Genomic DNA, 23,000 nt, shown 5'->3' on the forward strand with positions numbered 1-23,000 from the left:
TGGGACATCGTATTCTCGCACCCAAGACGCAGCGAAAGTTTGAAAATTTTGTTCTTGGGCGTCGTGTGTTCAAAAACATTCATAGGGTGTTCTAAGAATTATACCTTTGCATTCTTAACGCTGGACTCAAAACTATTCCGATGTATAGGCGGATATATCCCTTCTTGTAAATCCCTACGAACGGCTCTTTAAATTTGATCGTCTAATTAGGTCCACGATCAGAGACTGTTTTCCTCGTTTGGTTTGCACTAGAAAAGCCAACGATTTATGCTTTGAGACTGTGATATCCGAATTTCCAAAATCCGGAGATGATGCAACGACGGCGGCGTGGCGATGGAAGAACAAGGTGGCCAAAAATTTTTAGATGGCCGAGAGATTCTTTTCAAAGTGGGAAGGTTTTTAAATTTTTTGTGCTTATTGATTCTTAATCAATCATTTACCAATAATTATTGATTCTCAATCAATAATTAAGCAAATCCAATTTGCTTTTGGCCAAAAATTTATTCTCACATCTTTCATGAAGTGGCCGTGACTTTCTTTCAAGGGAGGAGAGGTTTTGGAGTGGTCTTTTTGTGCAATTTTTCATCCTCCAACATTGAGCCCTAATGGTGTATTTATAGAGTGAGACTCCTAATCTAATTAGGAGTCCATCTCCCACAAGGACTCTAATAATTTCATTATATTTAAACTATCATATAGTTAATATATAATATATTAATTAACCTTTAATAATACATGATATAATAATATCATATAAAATATACAGGTATATGTATATTAAATTAAATAACTATTATTTAATTTATAAAATAACTCATTAGTTAATTTAATTTTAGACTCATCTAGAATATTTATGAGAATTTATGCATGTTATTAGTCACTACTACTAGTACAATCATTTAATTAGTAAATTTCAAATTCACTAAAAAAATGATTCCGAACTCATTATAACCCTGATCGACGATCCGAGAGCGCCGATATACCAATGATATAAATCTTGTTCATATAATGAAAATCGAAAATTTCGAAGATCAAAATTTTCACTTACCAAATTTAGAACTTACCATATATGGCAGTTACCATATTTGGCAGCTGCAAGTTTTAGTGAACTCCTTCACAAAACAGGTAGTTCCACTCTCCTTTCTTATTTAGCAATCATGCCAACTTCCAGTTCTTCCATCCTATGGAATCAGCTCATAAACTCCTTTATAAGCTTCATATTTGGTCTCCATCAAACTATAGTCGCCAAATTCCAAATCCTTGAAATTTGACTATCTCAACGGGAATACATAATCCGATACTTGTGTGACTCTCAATGGTTCAGGGATACAGCTAGCCGTGGGTTCACATCTTCATGTGATTCAGAATAACATTTATTCTTATACGGGCTTACCCTAGTTAGCCCCATTCTTTTCATCAACTCTTTGATCAAGAATGTCAGAACTCATTTCTGATTGCACCCATCGGATCATGGTAAGAGCGTCTAGTAACTCGCCCCATGATCCCTAGGTATCACTGATAGTGCCTGCAAGAACCTTTAGTCATGGTTAGTGTACAGTACGGTCCCTTCAACACATATATCCCGATCGAATCTGTAACCATTGTTATACCGAGAGTTGCATATGAATTCGATAACGATGTGATTTATCTTTGAGTACTAATAGTGGCATGGTATGTGCAACTAGGAAAACACATTTTCCCTAAAGCACATTTCTTGCTCTGGTCAGAGACTCCTTGAACTATTAACTCATCAGATCACATAGGATATCTTCACCCATAGCGAACGGTGAATCCCTGACTACAATGCATTTGCTCCTAAGTATTTCGAAACTACACCCAACCTCGCCACCTGATGACCCTCGATGGAGTCGGTAAACGGATCAAAGTGCATGCTAGTACGTATAGCCCCTACATTGTCTCGGGTCAAATGACTAATGGTGTACAACCATAACTTCGGACTATTTCACTCGATAAGTGAGAACCACTTGGACAGTCCAAGGGAGGGTTGTTCAGTGCATCATCATATGATCACCCATCTGTGTGAATGGACATCTCCATGCTCTTGCCAATGAAACATGGCGTTTACACCACAAATGCTAGTCTCAAGCTCGAGCGACCTTTATCCTTGTTTTAGGCGGCTAATTCGACTAGGAACCTGTTTAGAATATACGGTACACTTCTTAATGAGTTTCATGATCTTACGTTGCGACAGAGACCTCATGGTACCTATTGTATATTTAAAGACTTTATCTATGCAGCTTGCATGAGTATACAAATAAAGTATAATGTCATAATTGAATAAAATAATAAAATATTATTAAAATAAAGATTGTTTTACATTAGAGTCAATAAAGCCCGAGCCACAAGTTGGCTTGCCGGGCACCTACTCTAACAGGTTCATGGCCTGAAGTGGAAATTAGGTGGCTGGAACCAGGAAACCAATAGCTGCACAGAATTGGCCTTCATGAGTGCATGGTCATGGTTGTGGGCTTGGGTTCAGGCTTGGGTCGGTCCAGGGCTAAGGGCAGTGGCTAGGGTCACACCTTAGGGTCCTAGGGAGGGTCTCGTGGTGTTGGTCAGGGATAGGTTGGTCGAGAAGGTGGCTGGACCCAAATTGACAGCAGCTGCGCTTGGTGCTTCTTGGGTGGGAGTTGCACGGCTGCTGCGTTTTCGTGGCATGGGTACTGCTCCTGAGTTAAAAAAAGGCTTGACAGTGGGCTTAAGTCATGTCTAAGGGTTGAGTCTAGGGCTTGGTTCGGGTCCGGTTCATTTCGGTCTAAGCATGAAGTCGTTAGAAGCGTTTATGTGTCGAAGCGTGCCTTCTTGGGAAGTTTTATTGCATGGGTGGTTGGTCCACATTTTAAGGTGATTCGATCATGCAGATGTTGATGCTTTTGAGGAGACATGAGATTTGATCGATGCAGATGTTGATGCTTTTGAGGAGACATGAGGTGCTGACAAGTGAGCTTGCTCGGTATGCTAACCCGAGAACCGCTATTGTTATGAGAGGATTTTATGCACGTTAAACTTTTTACACTGATTTTTATTTATTCAAAATTTTGTTGGCAAACAAGTATTTTCAAATGCTCGTTTTGGATAATACTTTTACAGTAGTGATGAATAATATTATTTTATGCCATGGAAATATTTTGTACTTGGATTATTTTCAAAAATTTAGTCGATCATTTTATTTAAATTCATAAGGCGAGGGCTTATTATTTAAATAAGAAAATTTTTTATTTTCAGCAAATTTTAAAGTAATAGTAATTATTTTATAACGGGATGTTACAGTTGGTACATGATGTTACATCACCTCTTTTGAAAAATACTTCATTGTAAATTTCAAAACATATATATGTATATATCCCGTCGATTGTATTGCATATATTTTATAGTTATGTATGTCATGTGTTAAAAAATTATAAATATCACACTTCTATAATAAACACAAGCCAACAGAATTATTAATTGAAGAATAATTTAATAATATCGATGAGATAAAAATTTACACGACTTGGACAATAGACTGTCTATCAATAGTTTGGGTCGTCGAGTCAAACCAAACTGCTACTAAAAAATGATGGTTACGATTTTAACAACCCATTTGAAGGCTGGTTCAGAGTTATATATGATATTTTTTAAGTCGGGCAAATTTTAAAAATAGGCTCCTTTAAAAAATAAAAAGCGGTTATTTATTTTATTATTTAGATATTTTATAAAACAAAATATGTTAAGATCGGTGGAAATTTTTAGAGGGATAAATAAAATCTTTAAAAATTTTCTTCTAGTTTTAACTATTGATAATCTCAACTTGTGTCAACAGCTGAAGTTTTATCTTGACATTCAAAATTCAGCAGACAATCGAATAAATCAGTGCGGAATAAGTCCACCGAACTTTGTGAACATAGTGAAAAACAGTAGAGCATAAAATAAAATACACGAGAATTGTTACTGGAAGTTCGAAGGTCAAAATAATTATACGTCTACTCTTCTTCTATTTTCATAAGATATTCACTAAAAGATTTTGGTTTTTACAGCTTTTGTAAATACAGTAGGACTTAAACACTGCTTATTGAAACTTTTAGCAATAGCTTCACAAAACTTTACACAGAGTTTTGAACATAAATATTCTTTCTATTAATTATAATAACTCATTCAAATGTTAAAATGAATACTGAGATATCAGTGAGTATGAATCAAGACATATTGATCTCAGGAAATTTTATATAACTTTAAGTGTGTGCTTCAAAATATTGTTAGCAGGGCTCTGAGTGAGTAAAAGATAGTTGATCACATTAGTATCAGGAGTGTTTGCTGAAGATAGAAATGGCAATTTATAGATGATCTAATTTAAACGACTATAAGTTAGTATTATTGCCATAAATGAATTCGTTCAAGATGCCACGTGTCATTCGTCGTATTTCAAATGTATTATGCAACAACAAATGCTTATGACACTGACAAGGGCCAAAACATTTTCCTTTCAGCATTGTAACGTCCAAAAATCTGGTTACGTAAATCACATGCATGAAAATTATTAAATTGCTAAAATATTTCAATTAAATGATTTTGGATGCATGAATAATATATTTTGAGTGAATAAATGAATAATTCTGTAGTTTTGCTCGATTGCTTATTTAAAAATTTTCAGACGAATATTGATAGTTGGCCGGAGATAGAGAACCGAAGACGATTAATGTGTTAAAGATCTAAAAGCTAAATTTTTATTTTTAGTTAAGAAAATATTTATTTTAACTATTTTCAGAATAATTACATTTTTAAAATCAAATTTAAATTAATTAGTGGGATCAATGATTTTTATGTAATTTATAAGGGATTTTTGGAGAAGTATTTTTAAATCTTTTAAATTTAAGACCTAATGATTTTATTGATTTTGTTGGAACATTTCATGTTCGCAATTTTGATTTTGATGTTAACAAAACTTGTTATTTTCTTTCTAATGAATTTACTTAAGTGCACAGAAAGCTACCGAGTCTAAACTGAAGCTATCGAGACGCAAACTGAAAGCGTCAACTGATTGACCGAAATGAACCAGTTCAATTGATATATCAAAGACCAATTCAACTGATTATCCAGCTGATAGGTAGTTCAGCAGAAGACCTTCAGAAACCCAACCAGCTAATGAAGAGCTCAATTGATGAAGATCCCAGCTGATCAGTTCAACTGAAGCAGTGAAATCAGTTCAGCTGACGAGCCAACTGATTCACCAAACCAGTTCTAGACCAGTTCAACTGACCAGTTCAGGACATCGGTTAGGAGTCGATCAGTTTGCAGAACACGACAAGCTTATCTAAGTAGAATCCAGCTGCGCGCATTATGGAAAACAATTGTCCAGTCAAAGGACAATAATGATAATTGCATCAGAGCATAAAATCAAGACGTTCCAGAATGGCAGTCAGAAAGGACAAGACACAAATATCGAGGAACAAATTCAAACTTCAACGGACATATTTGATGAGTCTTGAAGAATGGTCACGAAGCCTCGATAAATACAAGATCAAGACCATCAACAAAAAGTGTGTGAAAAACAGAGAGAGGAAGATAGAGCACGCTCAATTCATATCAGCTTACAATAAGCAATCCGCCCAGATTTGAGGGAACACTTCAAAGTGTTATCAGCTTATATTAGAAGCACATTTCCATCAGTGTATGAAAACACTTTCGTATCAGTTCTCACACACGCACACATAATCGGTCACAAATACAGAAAATTGAGCGTATTGAAAAGTTGTGTGAGTCTTGCACAAAGACGTTAAACTTGTGTATGTAGTCTTTAGCACAGACATTAAACAAGTGTTGTTTGGAAGGTGCTGCCTTCAGTCTAGGCTAGGAGTTCAGTTAGGCAGTAACATAAGTCCTAAGATGAGTGGGTTTGTACAAGGTGTTGTATAAATCAAAGTTTTCTAGTGGATCCTACCCGAGGTGGTAGAAGGGGTGACGTAGGAGCAGTTGAAGTCTCCGAATATTCATAAGCATATCTTGTGTGCTTAACTGTTTAACTATTGTTTTCTAATTGATTTGATCAGTTCGATCTGATATCAGTTCCGTTCTCACTGTAACTGAACTTATACAAGCAAGAACTGATCCCCCTCATTCCAGTTATTCAATTCACACAAGGTAAATGGCTTTCAAATTAATCAGCTTTCTTAACGAAGAATTTTTTCAAATATTTTTCGTTTGGTTTAAAACTAAACTCGAACTAATTCATCGGTGTTTTCATTCCTAGAACACGAGATATTGCAGCTCATTGAGAATATTGTGTTTGAAGCACACTCGCGTGTGTCAGAACCGATCCATCAGATCTTAATGGACCTAATTTATTAATTAAAACTAGAGTTAATTAAGCTTAATAATTAAGTATTTAGAAAGTCTTTATATATATATATATAAGCCTAAACACTAAACACACACACACCGAAAAACACGCACACAAATTTACGTGAATAGTTGATGAAGGAATCGACCGTAACTTGGGACCTTGGCCAAGGAAGTTTCGAACTTTTTTCTCCTCCATTCTTCGATTTTCTTCCATGTTCTTCCTTCCAACAATGATTACTCGATTTCCTTGCATTCCGAGGTGGGTTTTCGATGGGTTTTGTCGAGAAAAAAAAGGTAGAAATCATTATCCGTTTGTCACCAACGTTCCACTGCTTCGGTATTCATATTTCGAACGTTTTAAACGCCAAAGCACATTCTAAACCTTTCTTTTTGTATCATTCAAACCATATTATGCATGTTTATGATATTTTGAATGAAAAACATGATAATAAAATTTTATTAATGTTTTGAATAATTTATTTTAAAGTCTTGAAGTTTTTAATGTACGTTTGAGTCGCGTTATGATTCCTAAGGTCTCGCTACCATTAAGGGGAAGGGAGATGATGTTTATAAATCCTAAAGGGAGTCTCATGTAGGCTAGGAAAAGATTAGAACGAGATGGGAAAGTGCAAGCTTCAATTAAGGTTTATTGCATGTAAGTGTTCGGTTTTGGCACAAAAGCTTAAACAAACATATTTAAATAAATTAAAAAAAATTGTGTAAAGAATTAAAAGAGAACTAATTCAGATTTTTACGTATGAAAATTCAAGAAAATAGAATAATCAGGGGTTGATATACACACACAAACCCCATGATCCCACAGTGGAATAAAAGAAGAAAAATCCTATATGTACAAGAACCTAGCCTTCAAAAGAAATTTACAATAGAGCACATCACTTTCCACACAAAGAAGTTGGAAGCAACTCTTTTCCTCTCCAAAATTAAACCTATATAATTTTTATTTATTTATTTGCATTAATATTTACATATGATTTATTTTTTTCTTTTTGCATCTATTTTTTTTTATATATATAATCAGCGAAAATCTTCACTCTCAACGGTCCATACCACTCAGTATAATCCTGGCAACGCAAGGAATTAATCATCAGATAAAATCTATCACATGCTTTGTTTTAAAATTTAAAATTAAATTGAAAAATGAGTCGAAAACTGATAATGAGAAATAAGATTTAATAAAATTATAATAAGTAGCTTTTGTAAACTATAATTTGTTCAAAATTATCAATAAACAGACGTTATTTCAATCCGAATGAAATAATTTTATCAGAATGTTATTTATACATCTGATTATTATTTTTTTTAAAAAAATATACAATTAATTAATTAACAAATGGGCGTAAAATTTAATTGATTTTAAATCAATTTGATAAAATACTCTTGGGATGAAAGATTACTCAAAATATATCATTTAGTTGATTTTATTTATATTAGTTTGGATAAATTAAATAAAGTTCCCAATAATAATTTGCTTATCCCTAAATTGTGAATAACAGAAATGGGTATTAATTAAAATGAGTCAAGGGGGGGGGGGGGCGGGGGAGGGGGGGGAAACGAACCAATCATAAGCATGAAGACCCTTTGGGTCAGCCGCCGCTGATTTTCTCCTACTTAATTTCTTGAAATTTCCACCGGGAGTAGAAGCTGAAAATGCTCCCAGATTCAACTCAACTCGACAAAAAGAAGATGAATTTCAAACAAAGTAGTGATACAAGATCCGAGGTTATTCTTACGTGAAAATGGAGATGTTGGAGTGCTGCAACTCGCAGGAGAAGATGGTGCGGACGGCGAGTCAACGGAGACGATAAGATTGCGATTAGCAGGAGCAGGGGCGTTGTTATTCCGGATGATGGTAATGCTGCGAGAGATCTGGACACGGTGGTCATCGTGAGCAACCGCCGCCGGATCAGCCGCGGATCTAGTGCCGGAGAAAGAGTTGTATTTGCGGAGTTTCCCCAGGCCCGATTCAGGTGTGGGCCCGGCCAGCATTTCATCCCAAAGCTTGTGGAGAAATCCCATCGTAAGTACTCCGATCGGAGATTATTTTTTCAAATTTTTTTGTTTTTGTTATTTTTTTTCCTGGATTGGATTGTAACAACCGAAAAGAGGTGATCTTCGTGGAATTTGAAGAATGTGTTCAGCTGGGGAACCACCTGATATACGACTGCTACAAAAAACTGAAATGAAATAATTTTTTTGGAAAGAAAAAGAGTGAAGAGATAGAGGAGATTATGGCTTTTATTGGAGAGGAGAAATGGGGGAATTTTGTGTGTGGCAGCCGGCTAAAACGGCTTCGTTTTAAGCCACTCAAGATTCAATGGGGAAGCGGAATCTTACACATAATTGTGACATTAATTCGTGAAGACCAGTTTGTTTTTATCTATCGGGAACATGTTAACCGAAGAATCCATTGATTGTAAACTTCTTTTTTTTAAAATAATAATTATTAGTCTAAATATTTTATTCTATATTTTTAAAAAATTTCTTTCAATTGTTTTATTTTGAAGAAATGTGAATGGTGTTAAATAAATTATAGTATAGGAATGACATGGCTAAATTACTTGAAGTTGATGTCATATAATGCATATGTTTTTATTATCTTTATAATATTATCGATCAATTCATAATTTTAACTACTAAATTTATATATTTTTTTTCAATTTTGATTATGTTTTACGAGAATGTCGACATAGCGCACCGGACATCACCGACTAAAATGACTAAAAATATGAATTGAATGAAAGATAACATGACCAAAATGAAAAATATATAAGTCACTAACCAAAAATTTTGGTTCCCTATTCAGTAGTTAGACATATTTAGTAAGTAGTTAGCAATAGCTATTAATTATTTCCCTCTTTTTTTTTTTATAATGGATAGATTTGTCATATGATTGAGTTTTTTTAGCCAATGAATATGTTTTATAATTAGATCTTTTATGATTAGATCTCGAAACCAATATTTTTTTTACTTATATAATTCATCTGTCATTAATTATTATCAGTATTTTTGGTATATAATGATATTTGTCACAAAATAAGAGCTAAAATTATTGAATATTGAAAATACGAGTCGTAAATATTGAAAATTATTGTGTGATTATATATAATTATGTATTTATTTTTGGATTTTTTTCAAAAAAATTCTATAAATGAGTCTCTCAATTTGTGAAGAAAAACACAATTGAGTAGATAAAATTTTATAAAATGTGTAGTTTAATATATTTTGTGAGTTTGAGATTTTATTTTTTACCGTAAATTTTTAATTTTAACACTTTATCAACATGATGCTCGAAGGTTTCCCATATTTTTCCAAACTCCAAATACAAGAAAAAGGTAACAATATTCAAAAATAAGAATATTTATTTTATTATTTATTTATTTTTATTGTGTATATATTTAATACATAATATCATGTTATTATATAAAAAGAATCTATGACACCTCATTATAATAACGTGATGTGATTATATTATTAAATTGCTTATATATTTTTATTGTGTTAGTGTTTATTTATTGTATATATTTGAATAATATCATGTTATTATATAAAAAGAGTCTATGACAACTCATTATAATAACGTGATGTGATTATTTCACTGTTTATATATTTTTATTGTGTTATATAATAAATATATATATATATATATATATATATATATATTTGTATAATGTCACAATATTATATAAAAAGAGATCCTGACACCTCATTATATTTAATGTCACAGTATTATATAAAAGGAGATCCTGACACCTCATTATATATATATATGTATATATATATATTTGTATAATATCACAATATTATATAAAAGAAGTCTCTGACACCTCATTATAATAATGTGATGTGATATATATAATTATTTAAACATGATTAACATTATATACATCGTATTATTACTATAAAATTTACATATACATACATTTATTTTTTAAGATTTTGTAACGGTCATAAACAGCTAGTTTTTATCCTATAAATATGATTTTACAAACACATTTAATCACTCTAAACTTACTCTTCCTCCCCAAAAATTTTCTTCAACAAAATTTTCGGAAAGAAGAAGATAGTTCTTTCAAGGGTATTTTATATAATTATTTTTGTTATTATACTAATTAGTCTTGTATTTATCGGAGAATATGCGTCTCGTATTTTTCTTTATTTTTAAGAATTCTTTTACTTATAATTTATCTGTTACTTTGTATTGTCATATTAATAGATTTAGAACTTAAATAATAAAATGCATTGTTATTTTTATAGTACCACCATGTCAAATTTGGCAAAGCTCGAATTTGTTGCACTCGACATTATGGAAAAAATTATATGCTATGGACTCCCAATGTAGAAATACATCTTAAGTCATTGGGTCTAAATGAGACAATTAAAGAAAATGGTATCTCATCACCACACGAAAAAACAAAAAATTATGATATTTTTGCGTCGACATCTTGATGAATGATTAAAATATGAATATCTCATTGAAAAAGATCTCATGGCTTTATGGAAATGATTAAAGGAAAGACTTGAACGTATAAGGGAAGTTATACTTCCAACCATTCGTGATGAATGAAATACATTAAGATTCCAAGATTTTAAGAAAGTCAATGATTACAACTCAACAATGTATCGAATAATCTTGCAATTAAAATTTTGTGGACATGAGGTTACGGAATCGAAAATGCTTGAAAAAACATTTTCCACTTTCACACATCAAATATAACTCTACAAAAACAATATAGAGTGCATAGATTTGCGAGATATTCTGAACTTATCGCATGTATTCTTGTGGCAGAAAAGAACGACGAGCTTCTAATGAGAAATCATCAGTCCCGACCCACTGGATCAACAACATTTTCAGAAGTAAATGTTGTAAGTAAAAATGAATTTAAATCTGAAAACCAATATCAAAGTCAAAGACAAGGTTTTGGTCGAGGTCGAAATCGAGGTCGTAGTCATGGACGTGGAGGTGGAAGTGGTCGCGGCCGTGGTTTTGAAAACAACCGAGATAGTTACTTCTATACCTCGTCTCAAAAGTACGTCACGAACCATCCACTAAAAAGGCATCATGAGAACACGAGTGTTAATGAAAATCAATCAAAATGATTTTAAAGTTCTTGTTTTAGATGCAGCACTCTAGAACATTGGTCTTGTATTTGTCGAGCCTTCGAGCACTTTTGTAAGTTCTATAAAGAATCAATAAAGGCAAAAGAAAAATATACCAATTTCATTGAACACAGTGACCGTTTGAGTGATTCAACGCATTTTGATGCTGCATATTTTCTGAATGATTTCTCTGAAAATGATCAATATATTGGTGGTATAGAAATATAAAATATTTTCTTTTTCATGTGCTCATATGCTAATGATTTGTTGTATAATTATGATATGTGTTTGTTAGGATCGGTTCTTCGTACATACGAGGGTGCTTCGAACACAATATTCTCAATGTGCTGCAATAACTCGTGTCCTAAGAATGTAAACATCGATGAATTAAATCATATTTGGTTTAATTCAAGTTTTGTTTTAAACCAAGTGGAAAATACTCGAAATAATCATTGGTTAAATAAATAGCTCTTGATTGTATCTGTAGAGCCCAAATTCAGTACACGTATAACCCATACATTTATTTAATTGTTAATTCATCTATTTAATTTAAAATGAGTTTAGTGATGCTTAATTTGTGAAAGTTGCATTATTTTAAATTAATTATGTTTATGTTTTGCACGTTAAATGTTTTTCGAATTTCTTGTTTCAGGCGATTATTCGACGCGAGATCGAGGAAAAGAGACCGGTGACGATTTCGGCAATTTTTTTTAAATGTGGTATTTTATTTTTAATTGAGAATGGCGCATTTTGAAAGAATTATTAAGTTTTTAACATTTTTAAAAGTCTAATTTATTTATTTAGTGATTTTAGAATTTTAAAACTTTTAAAGTTAGCATTGTTTATTTTATTTTGCTAATTAGAGATTTTTGTTATAGTTAAGGGAGAGTTGGTATTTTAAATTAGTTGCTAATTAATAATTAAGCAAATTATTACCCTCCTTAATTATCACCTAAACATACGCACACACACATTTTTACACACACCATTACACGTATAACACACACACATTTCTCTTGTTACCATTTGATCATTTTAAAAGAAAACTTAGGGTTCCTTGAGTTCATAGCAGCCGCCTCATCCCTCTCCAATTTCCAGCAAATTTTTGTGTATTTTCTTCAAAGAAAATTGATCCACCATCGTCCCGGATCAATCCTCGCGCCATCTCCGCTTCGATATCGTCGGTTCGGTAAACTTTAACATCATAAGGCACATATAATCTATTTTTCCTGCGTCGATCATGTTATAGTATGTGTTGCATTGTTTTTTTGCGTAAAAATACATGTGTGATGCGTAAAGTTTGAGCAGAAATTGTTTAGATCGCATTTTGAACGTTTCTGGATCTGAAAATCTCGTTTTTACTGTTCTTTTAAAAACTGCGATTTTTCGTTCGCGATTTTGAGAAAACTTTCAACATGAATATCGTCGAACTTTTTGATACCTTCGATTTGATATAAAATTTTGAAATATTTGGATAAAAATTGAGCGAGTTATGACGTTTTCGTGGGACTGCTCAAACTGCGTTTTCTGAAAATATATGCTAGTGATGTGTTCTTGAAGTTTTATGGTTGCAGGCTTCATTGGGGATTGACGGGTTATTGCTGCTGCGTTTAGGTATGTGGTTAATGATGTTGGGAAGGTCATTGACGTTTTGTTTCGCGTCCTTAGGCTCTTGGAAGAACGAGTAGTCGTGAAAACTATTTTGGTGTTAAAATTTGAGTTTATAGGTTTTATTACGTTGCGTGTGGTGCGTCATTTCTTTGGGAACGTTTGGGAAGTTATATGGAGTCGAGTCAGTGTCATAGTGTCCTAGGATGAGTCTCGATGGATTGGTTCACGAATCGTATTTTTGGTTAAGGGTATTAAGAGGCATATCGCGAGTTCAGTACACTCGATGCCCGAGCGGTAATTTCTTACCGCCCGAGCGTCACTCATTCTGTCCGAGAGTAGAGCTTCAGAAAACTCAGCGCCCGAGCGGTAACATTTTACCGCCCGAGCGCCACCCTCACTGTCGAGAATTTATTTTTTTTAGCTCGGCGCCTGAGCGGTAATTTTTTACCGCCCGAGCGCCACTTCTTCTGTCCGAATATTTGATTTCCTCTTCTTTTCAAATTCAAATAGTGAGTTCATGTCTTTTATTTTTGGGAAATGTTCACACATCATTTTAGAGATTGTTCGGGGTTCGATGTCATGGGTTAGTACGATGATTTAACGAGGTCAAGTCCCGAGTGATCTATAATGTCATAAGCCATCTATTTAATTCGGTGGTGAGCAGGAATACCTACGTCTAAGTTATGCAAGTCAAGTGTTGAAATTCATGTTAGTGTGTGCAGCAGTGGCCTCAAGCGAGATCCAACGAATCCCTCAGCGTCAAGTAAGTATGTTTGATGTGAAAAGAAAATATTTTAAGTTTTTGAGGTATGCTAAATGTCTTGTGACCAATTTATATATGGGATTGGAAAGCGGTAAAGCATGACCAATGACCAATCCACCCCGTTAAAGCATGAACGGGTTTAGATCAGGATTGGAAAGCGTTAAAGCATGAACGCGGACCAATCCACCCGTTAAAGCATGAACGGGGATCTCATGTATGTGGCAGTGGATTTTTCTCTGTCAGCCCAGTACTGTGGTTTAGTCTGATTAGGCTTATTAAGTATGGGTCACTTGCTTTGAAACATGCCTCTACTCAAAATGATGAAGTTTATGTATGTTCATGTATGTACAAGTATGCAAGCACGTTTAAGAAAAGTTTCATGTTATGGCACGTCTATGTATGTATGTAAGTTCAAGCTTTTATATGCACGTTCAAGTTCAAGTATGTACGTCTATTTTGAAGTTGCATGTGATTTTATTATGTAGTACTCGTTACTCCCATTTTATACGTGTTGAGTTTTTAGACTCACTAGACTTGATCGATGCAGGTGAGGATGCATTTGAGAAGACTAGAGGTGGGGACCAAGGAGCTGGCTTGGATTGAGCGGGAGGCTAAACCCGAGGACCGCCAAGTTTTAAGCTTTATGAAATGTTTAAAAGTACTCTGATTTATGTTATTGGTTATGAGATTTTAAGCAAATATCTTTGACAAATTTTACTTTGGGATCATTGTTGCAACAATATTTGGGGATGAACAGTTTTATTTTATCGAATTTTGAAGGTTTGCCTTTTATTAAGAAAAATTTTATTTTTCCGCAAATTTCAAGTAGTTTAAAAGTTCGGTACGTTACAGTTGGTATCAGAGCGGTGTTCTTGTAAAGGGTTATGCCTACTGTCAGTTGCAAGAAGCTCACGAAGTCACACCTCAAGTCTGTAAGTTTTAAAGTTTTGAATTATGTTATGAATGAAACATTAAGTCATGATTTCAGCATGTCCATGTTTGAAGTTCAGATTACGTGCATCTTATACTATTGATATCATGTTCTTGCTTATGGGGTTTACGTGTTGGGTAATTGTTGGAACAGTATGCTTCCTAGACGTATAATTAACCGGGAAGCAATGGATGAGGATAGAGAGGCTCGAGAGGAGGGGAGAGACGCTCGTCCTTCTCCACCGCCAGATATGCAGGCACAGATGCTTGCAGGAATGACGCAGTTCTTCGCACAGTTTGCGGGGAACCAGGCTGCGGCAAATACAGAAGCGAAGCCCTGACCAGAAGCAGTATACGAGAGGTTCAGACGGATGAGCCCAAAGGAGTTCTCGGGGACCACTGATCCGATGATAGCCGAGGGATGGATTAAATCCATCGAGGTGATTTTTGCCTTTATGGAGTTGCAAGATGCAGATAGGGTCAGGTGTGCCACATTTCTACTGACCGGGGACGCCAGACAGTGGTGGGAGAGCACGTCAGTGGCAGCGAACTTGCAGACCCTTTCTTGGGATAGCTTTAAGGAGATATTCTACTCCAAGTACTTCACTGAAGAAGTACGATCCAGACTGACCAGAGAATTTATGACCCTGAGACAGGGAGACGGTAGTGTTGCAGAGTTTGTCAAGAAGTTTGAGAGTGGGTGTCAATTTTGCCCCTGATAGCTAATGATGCCCAGAGTAAGTTGAGGCATTTTATGAATGGGTTGCGGCCGGTCTTGCGCCGTGACGTCTGAGTTGCTGGTCCTACTACCTACACGGTTGCCGTGTCAAGAGCTTTGGCGGCAGAGCAGGATCAGAGGGATATTGAGGCTGACAGGCAGGGCAAGAGGCCCTATCAGGCTCCACAGCAGCAGCGACCTCAGTTTAAGAGGCCGTTCAAGGGGCAGGCAGGAAAGAAGCTGTAAACGCCCCGTTTTTCGTAATCATAATTTTGCGGAGTTATTAAAATTTTTCTAAATAAATAATTATCGTATCTCATTTAATTAAAATAAACATGTAACTAATTTTTAACTTTAAATTAACAGCGGAAGCAAATAACGTTTTCAACCAACAATTTAAAATAATCAAACGTAAACATCAACTTAAAAATAGTCCAACGTATTAAAACTGAGTTTGGATAATAGAAGGTGCATAAATTAAATCATGAGGTCCTCGGGTTTACTACTGCTGTCCCAAGATCACTCACTGGTCTCCGCCCGCGGTCTCGACCTCGTCAACACCTACAACAATCAAGTCTAGTGAGTCTAAAGACTCAACATGTATATATCGTGAATAACAAGTAAATATATCATAAAATCGCATGCAACGTAAAAATAATGTATCGTAAAGAGTACGGTGAAAATAGCATCATGAATAATTATAACTACGTGCATATCTGAAAATCATACGTAAAAGCTTTGCTCAATAGAGCTCTGTCATGTCATATCATAATTTTCTGGTAGAGATAATGTTTCTAAGCAAGTGACCCATAACATAACGTAAGCGCCTGATCAGACTAAATCACAGCATACTGGGCGGTAGAGATCAATCATAGCCCTTGGACTGGATGTCTGTACCCATACATAATCATAAACCGATCGTAAGTCACCGGGCGGAGAGGTCCTCGGTTGCGCCTACCGACTTCCAAACCCATGAGCATAAGGTGGCCACAAGACATATAGCATATATCTCAAAAATAAACATTTTATATTTTTATGCACGTATATAATTATAACCTTATTTTTAACGGATGAGTTGGATCGCTCCCAGGCTTGCTACGACTTACTACTAATATGTGACACATGCAATAAATCTTAACTTGACAAAAAAAAAACTTAACAGTAGAACCAAAAACGAGACGATTAGAGCCAATAACTTGATTTTTAACCATGGCTTCGTACCAACCCGAACCAACATTAAACCGACGTTTAACCATGATTAAAATACCCCAAACATACTGAAAAATATGCATAATAACTGTAAAACACGAAAATAGGTGAAAGGAATCCAAAAACATAAAACACTCTTTCGAGAGTCATTTTGGCACCTTTCACCGTAAATTCTCGTACGACCTCTAAACTCGACCAAATCACGAACGGCCAAAAACACGACTTTCCTAACTCATTAAGGTATTGTCCAGTCCAAGTCCATGGGCTAAAAGCCATCTAAGAACTCAAACCAACCTCAAAACCGAAGATGAAAGTTGCTGTCAAAAAAAAAAAACCAGCAGTGGCAACTTGTGCGTTTGTGGTGTAAACTCTGAAATTTATTGACCAATGGCTTGAACCACCTCCCAAGAACTCTTACCAACATCCTAAGGCATGGCTTGAACCATGGCTAAGGGCTAAAAGCCAACCACAATCCAAACCACACCCCAAAACCGAAGACACACTAATACAGGAAATGGAAAATTCGAATTATGCTGTTGTGTTGTTGTTTTAAAAATTTTGAGGGAACCATGAACCAAACCTTGAAAGGACACCTTGGTCACGTCCTAGACATGGTATGTAAGGGTTCTAACCGTGGCTACAGTCCCTAGGACAGCCATGATTCGAACTTTCACCTTAAACCACCAAATGATAAAACCTTGTACTCAAATTCTGCACTTAAGGAAAAGTTGTTGTCACTACTTTGTTGGTGCGTGTATGGATGTAAACCAATGAACCAATAACACTCTAACACACTCTAATTCATGCCTAGTAGCAGCCATGTGTGCCTGGAACCGAGCAACTCCCTGTAAGCAACCAAAACACACCAAACCGTGATGTGGAAAAACAAGAGAGCCAAGAAATTTTGTGCAGATTTTTGCTTAAATGTTGCTGTCATTTTCGTGATGCTGCTTGATTCATGAACATATACTGCTTAAAATTATCTAATATGACTTGATTGAAGAGCAAAGAAACAATATATACATGCCTGAAAATTTTTTTGAGACGAAAACAAACCAATACGACGAATACGAGCGACGGAGTCGGAGTTGTGTTTGCTTTGTTTCCTATTTTATTTCTGCTGCTATGCACGATTTTCAGCTGTGTTTCTTCTGATAATTTCGAGCATATTAGTGTAGATGATGTTAGGGATGAAGGTGAATGATATAGGAGGTCTTAAGGGGTCATAATATGCATTTAGGTGGGGAGTTACAAGTGTAAGAAGTTGAATGGGATTGAATTGATTTCCCTTCACCCCTTGCTGCCGAAGGATTCTTCATTATTTTCCTTATTATTGCTGCTATTCTTACACGACTATGGCAGCTGGTTTCTCCTGATATTTTCGAGCATATAGGTGTAGGATATGTAGGTGATGAAGATGAATGTTATAAGTAGTGTTAAATGGGTCATAACATGCATTAAGGTGGGAGGTTACAACTCAAGAAGTAGAATGGTTTGAAATGTTTTCTTATTCCTTGCTAGCCTATTCTTTTCCCTCATTTTTGTTGCATATACACGTTGGTATGCTAGGTAGTAAGATGAGGATGAATGTGGTGTGCTATAATATTTGAATTACCATTACTTGGTGAATTAAGAGGGTAAATGAATACACCATAAAGTGTAATTAGGAGTGGTTTAAATGGGGTGTTACTAACCTTTGAATTATTTTAAATGTTGGACTCAAAATTATTATTGCTAATTTGCATGGTATTTTATTGTTTAAATCTTGTATTTTAATTGCTTAAAGTTTAGCACTCTCATTATATATTTTAGTGAATTTACACATTAAATTTGGGTTAGATTATTGCATGGCATTCATGACCTCAAATTTAAATATTCAAATGCTATGATTAATTTCTTGACTATATTATACCTAGATTAATTTATCCCCACTTGTTTACATATTTTAATTTAAGCTTTAATTAAATATTAACCTAAAGTACTTATTTAATAACTTAGCTCTAATTAATTAATAAATCCTAAAACATTATTTTTCTTTAAATTAAATTATTCCTTGACTTAATTTAAATTTTGGAATATTTTTCTTATTATTAATCTTATATTTAATCTCCAAACTCCGGTCCGGCCTCGCGTATTTATCCTGAAAAGATAAAACTAAACATCTATTTTTTTTAAATAAATAATCATGACTCAATAAATTTAAAAGAATGAATTTAAACTCTCATGCATAAAAATAATTTTAATTTAAATAACAGTAATTATGCATGGCTTATACGTAGTCTGATTTTCGGGACGTTACAATCTACCTCCCTTAAATTGAATTTCGTCCTCGAAATTCGCTTATCCTTGATAATCAAAAAGTTTATATTCTTAATTCTATTATCCCAACAATCCACGCTACCGTTGCGCTACTCTGATAAAAATTAAGTCCTAGGCTGTCTTTACGTTTCTTCAATCCTAATTAGATTGCCTACCAAAAATCTCATTTGCGAATCGCAACTTAAAACGACTTATGGTAACTTAGCTTTTCTTTACTATGACCTCGAATTCTGACTTTTCTCATCGTTCCCAATATTAGAATTGGTGGTTCAAATTTATCATGTCTTACCTTCCTTATACTATATCCGTAATGTTCAACGACCTATTACATTAGCATTTACGCAGTTCAACTTAAAGACTCTTAGCACCAAAGGTTACTGATCAACTTCTATCCTCGGTGATACACTTAAAAGTTAAATCTTATCTCAGCTCCATAACAAAATTAGTCTAAGATCCTTGAATCGAATCTTTATCTTACAGCCCAAACTTATATAACTTAACTATTTACGAGTATACCCCAACTATAAAATTGTTGCAAATCTTAAACCTCAAATAACGTTAATCCATAAAACCCAATTATACAACATCGACCTTCTACCAATATTTTAAAGCCCTTCAAGTCTCAATTATATGCTTAAACCATTTTCTTTCCAATTACAATATAGTTGAGGCCTAAGACTCTGGACTTTCCTCATTGAAACAAACAAATGTCGCATTCTTAAGTATCATCAATGCTTAATTAAGTCTAGTGTATAAAACTTAATAAGTTATCTCATGTTAGCGATAAACTTACTCTAATAATTCAACTTCGCTCATATCAGCCATAGAGTTCTAAAATTCCCATATCAAGATTTCGGATTTCTTACTCAATTAAAATCTTAATGTTAGTTCATTGGTACTCTATGTTGAACGCCTCTAATTCTTTTTTTTTTTTTATTTCACCCAAAACTTATGTATGAACACCTATCTTATAAATCTTGAAATTCAAGCTTATGCAACCCAAATAATATTAGATAGTATAACTCCAGCCCACATATCCGCTTAGTCCCAAATTTCTTAATGACTTTCAAAATTCCTCAAGATAAGGTGTCTAATTCAATTCTTACATGCGTCTATCGAGTAACCTAACCATCCATCATACTCAACTTTCTAGAAAAATCAAATTCCCCCAAAGGTATAATTCTAACTGTTAAGATCCTGGTTAAAACTTACGACACATCAAACTTAAATTCCCAAAAAAAATTTCTAACTCAATGTTTATCCTTATAACTTAACTAACCGATCAAATTTTACCTTAAATCGGCATCACTTTAAATCCTTAATTTGCCACAACATGATTTCACTAACGCTTAAATTTTCATGCCTATGATTGATTCATCCTACAATGTCCTTAGTTACCATTCATTATAACATTATAATCCAAATATCTAAATATTCTATATTTCTTTCGAGCCTAAATAACCGAAAATTCCTCCATTTAAACCGTTCAATTCTCACTTACTACTAGATAAGTTCTCAAATTTCTTAAAATTGTAAAAATAATTCTTACTTTCCTCGAATATCGTCCAATTTTTTTTTCTAAATCTCGAAAATTCCACAATTACCCATGAGTACTCAGTATTTCCAATTTCATTTTATAGATTTCCCGTATCATAAGGTTCAATAGTCTTAAGTTTATTAAACCCAAAATTAATTCCCATAACACGTCTTACATTTCTATAAATACCTATAATCCCAAGTGTTCCTCAAAAGTTCGCATTTAATCCTTAAAATTTTGAAAATTGCAATATGGCCCTTACAGTTCTCCAAATTTACATTTTGGTCCTATAACTCTTCGAAATTTGCATTATTGTCCCCATAAAATTTTCCATCTTTACCTCATTAAACTTTTAAATTCTCGAACTCAAAATTTAATCCCCAAAATTTGGTAAATTCGAAAATAGTCCCTTAGAATTTTGTTTTGCACTTAGGTCCTCAAATTATTAGTAATTACAATCAGATCTTTAAAATTCTCAATTCCTGCAATTCAATCCTTAAATCCAACTATGTAGAGCATGCATCCTAAATAAATTCTCATAATTAATCTTACATTTTCATAGATACTTAAAATCCTCAAATTGTACATTTATAATCTTAAAGATTGTCGTAGTCTTTGAATCGCTATTGCTTATATGAAATCCTCAAAAATTTACTCGACTAGCAACCAATAACCATCAATAATTTCTTATAAATTCTACAAGTCCCAAAAGCATTCATAATTTTCAAGATTAACTTATGACCCATAAGGAGGACATCAGTACTACTGACCTAAAAAATTAATATAATCAAATCATTTTCAACTTCTCCTAAAGCCCAATATTCGAATTCTTAGACATTTCCAATTCCAAACGTAACCAACATGCATAATTACATTATTTCTTTAAATTTATATAATTACTGCATAATCAAAATCTGAACATAAAATATTTCATGAAAACATGCTGTTAAAATATTTCATGCTTTAAACAAAGTGCGTAAACGTAAAACTTACAGACCGAAGGCGCGACTTCGTGAGCTTCTCAAGGTCAGTAGTAGTACAACCCTTTACAAGAACATAGGCTCTGATACCAACTGTAAACGCCCCGTTTTTCGTAATCATAATTTTGCGGAGTTATTAAAATTTTTCTAAATAAATAATTATCGTATCTCATTTAATTAAAATAAACATGTAACTAATTTTTAACTTTAAATTAACAGCGGAAGCAAATAACGTTTTCAACCAAAAATTTAAAAATAATCCAACGTAAACATCAACTTAAAAATAGTCCAACGTATTAAAACTGAGTTTGGATAATAGAAGGTGCATAAATTAAATCATGAGGTCCTCGGGTTTACTACTGCTGTCCCAAGATCACTCACTGGTCTCCGCCCGCGGTCTCGACCTCGTCAACACCTACAACAATCAAGTCTAGTGAGTCTAAAGACTCAACATGTATATATCGTGAATAACAAGTAAATATATCATAAAATCGCATGCAACATAAAAATAATGTATCGTAAAGCGTACGGTGAAAATAGCATCATTAATAATTATAACTACTTGCATATCTGAAAATCATACGTAAAAGCTTTGCTCAATAGAGCTCTGTCATGTCATATCATAATTTTCTGGTAGAGATAATGTTTCTAAGCAAGTGGCCCATAACATAACGTAAGCGCCTGATCAGACTAAATCACAGTATACTGGGCGGTAGAGATCAATCACAGCCCTTGGACTGGATGTCTGTACCCATACATAATCATATACCGGTCGTAAGTCACCGGGCGGAGAGGTCCTCGGTTGCGCCTACCGACTTCAAAACCCATAAGCATAAGGTGGCCACAAGACATATAGCATATATCTCAAAAATAAACATTTTATATTTTTATGCACGTAATATAATTATAACCTTATTTTTACCGGATGAGTTGGATCGCTCTCAGGCTTGCTGCGACTTACTACTAATATGTGACACATGCTATAAATCTTAACTTGACAAAAAAAAACTTAACAGTTGAACCAAAAACGAGACGATTAGAGCCAATAACTTGATTTTTAACCATGGCTTCGTACCAACCCGAACCAACATTAAACCGACGTTTAACCATGATTAAAATACCCCCAACATACTGAAAAATATGCATAATAACTGTAAAACACGAAAATAGGTGAAAGGAATCCAAAAACATAAAACACTCTTTCGAGAGTCATTTTGGCACCTTTCACCGTAAATTCTCGTACGACCTCTAAACTCGACCAAATCACGAACGGCAAAAAACACGACTTTCCTAACTCATTAAGGTATTGTCCAGTCCAAGGCCATGGGCTAAAAGCCAACTAAGAACTCAAACCAACCTCAAAACCGAAGATGAAAGTTGCTGTCAAAAAAAAAACCAGCAGTGGCAACTTGTGCGTTTGTGGTGTAAACTCCGAAATTTATTGACCAATGGCTTGAACCACCTCCCAAGAACTCT

At 34.2% G+C, this 23,000-nt stretch overlaps 1 protein-coding gene across 1 annotated transcript; it reads right to left on the minus strand.

Annotated features, from left to right (window-relative positions):
- Window positions 1-7,353: 7,353 nt before the first annotated feature.
- Window positions 7,354-8,710, minus strand: LOC142543873 (dormancy-associated protein homolog 4-like). Its single transcript, XM_075651161.1, has 3 exons — window positions 8,091-8,710; window positions 7,917-8,001; window positions 7,354-7,421 (listed from the first exon to the last, which is right to left on the minus strand). Exons 1-3 carry the CDS (start codon window positions 8,374-8,376, stop codon window positions 7,394-7,396), a joined length of 399 nt encoding a protein of 132 aa, XP_075507276.1. The 5' UTR covers window positions 8,377-8,710; the 3' UTR covers window positions 7,354-7,393.
- Window positions 8,711-23,000: the final 14,290 nt, after the last annotated feature.

This window comes from Primulina tabacum, chromosome 1 (assembly GCF_025594145.1).
Source record: "Primulina tabacum isolate GXHZ01 chromosome 1, ASM2559414v2, whole genome shotgun sequence".
Classification (NCBI taxonomy): Eukaryota; Viridiplantae; Streptophyta; class Magnoliopsida; order Lamiales; family Gesneriaceae; genus Primulina; species Primulina tabacum.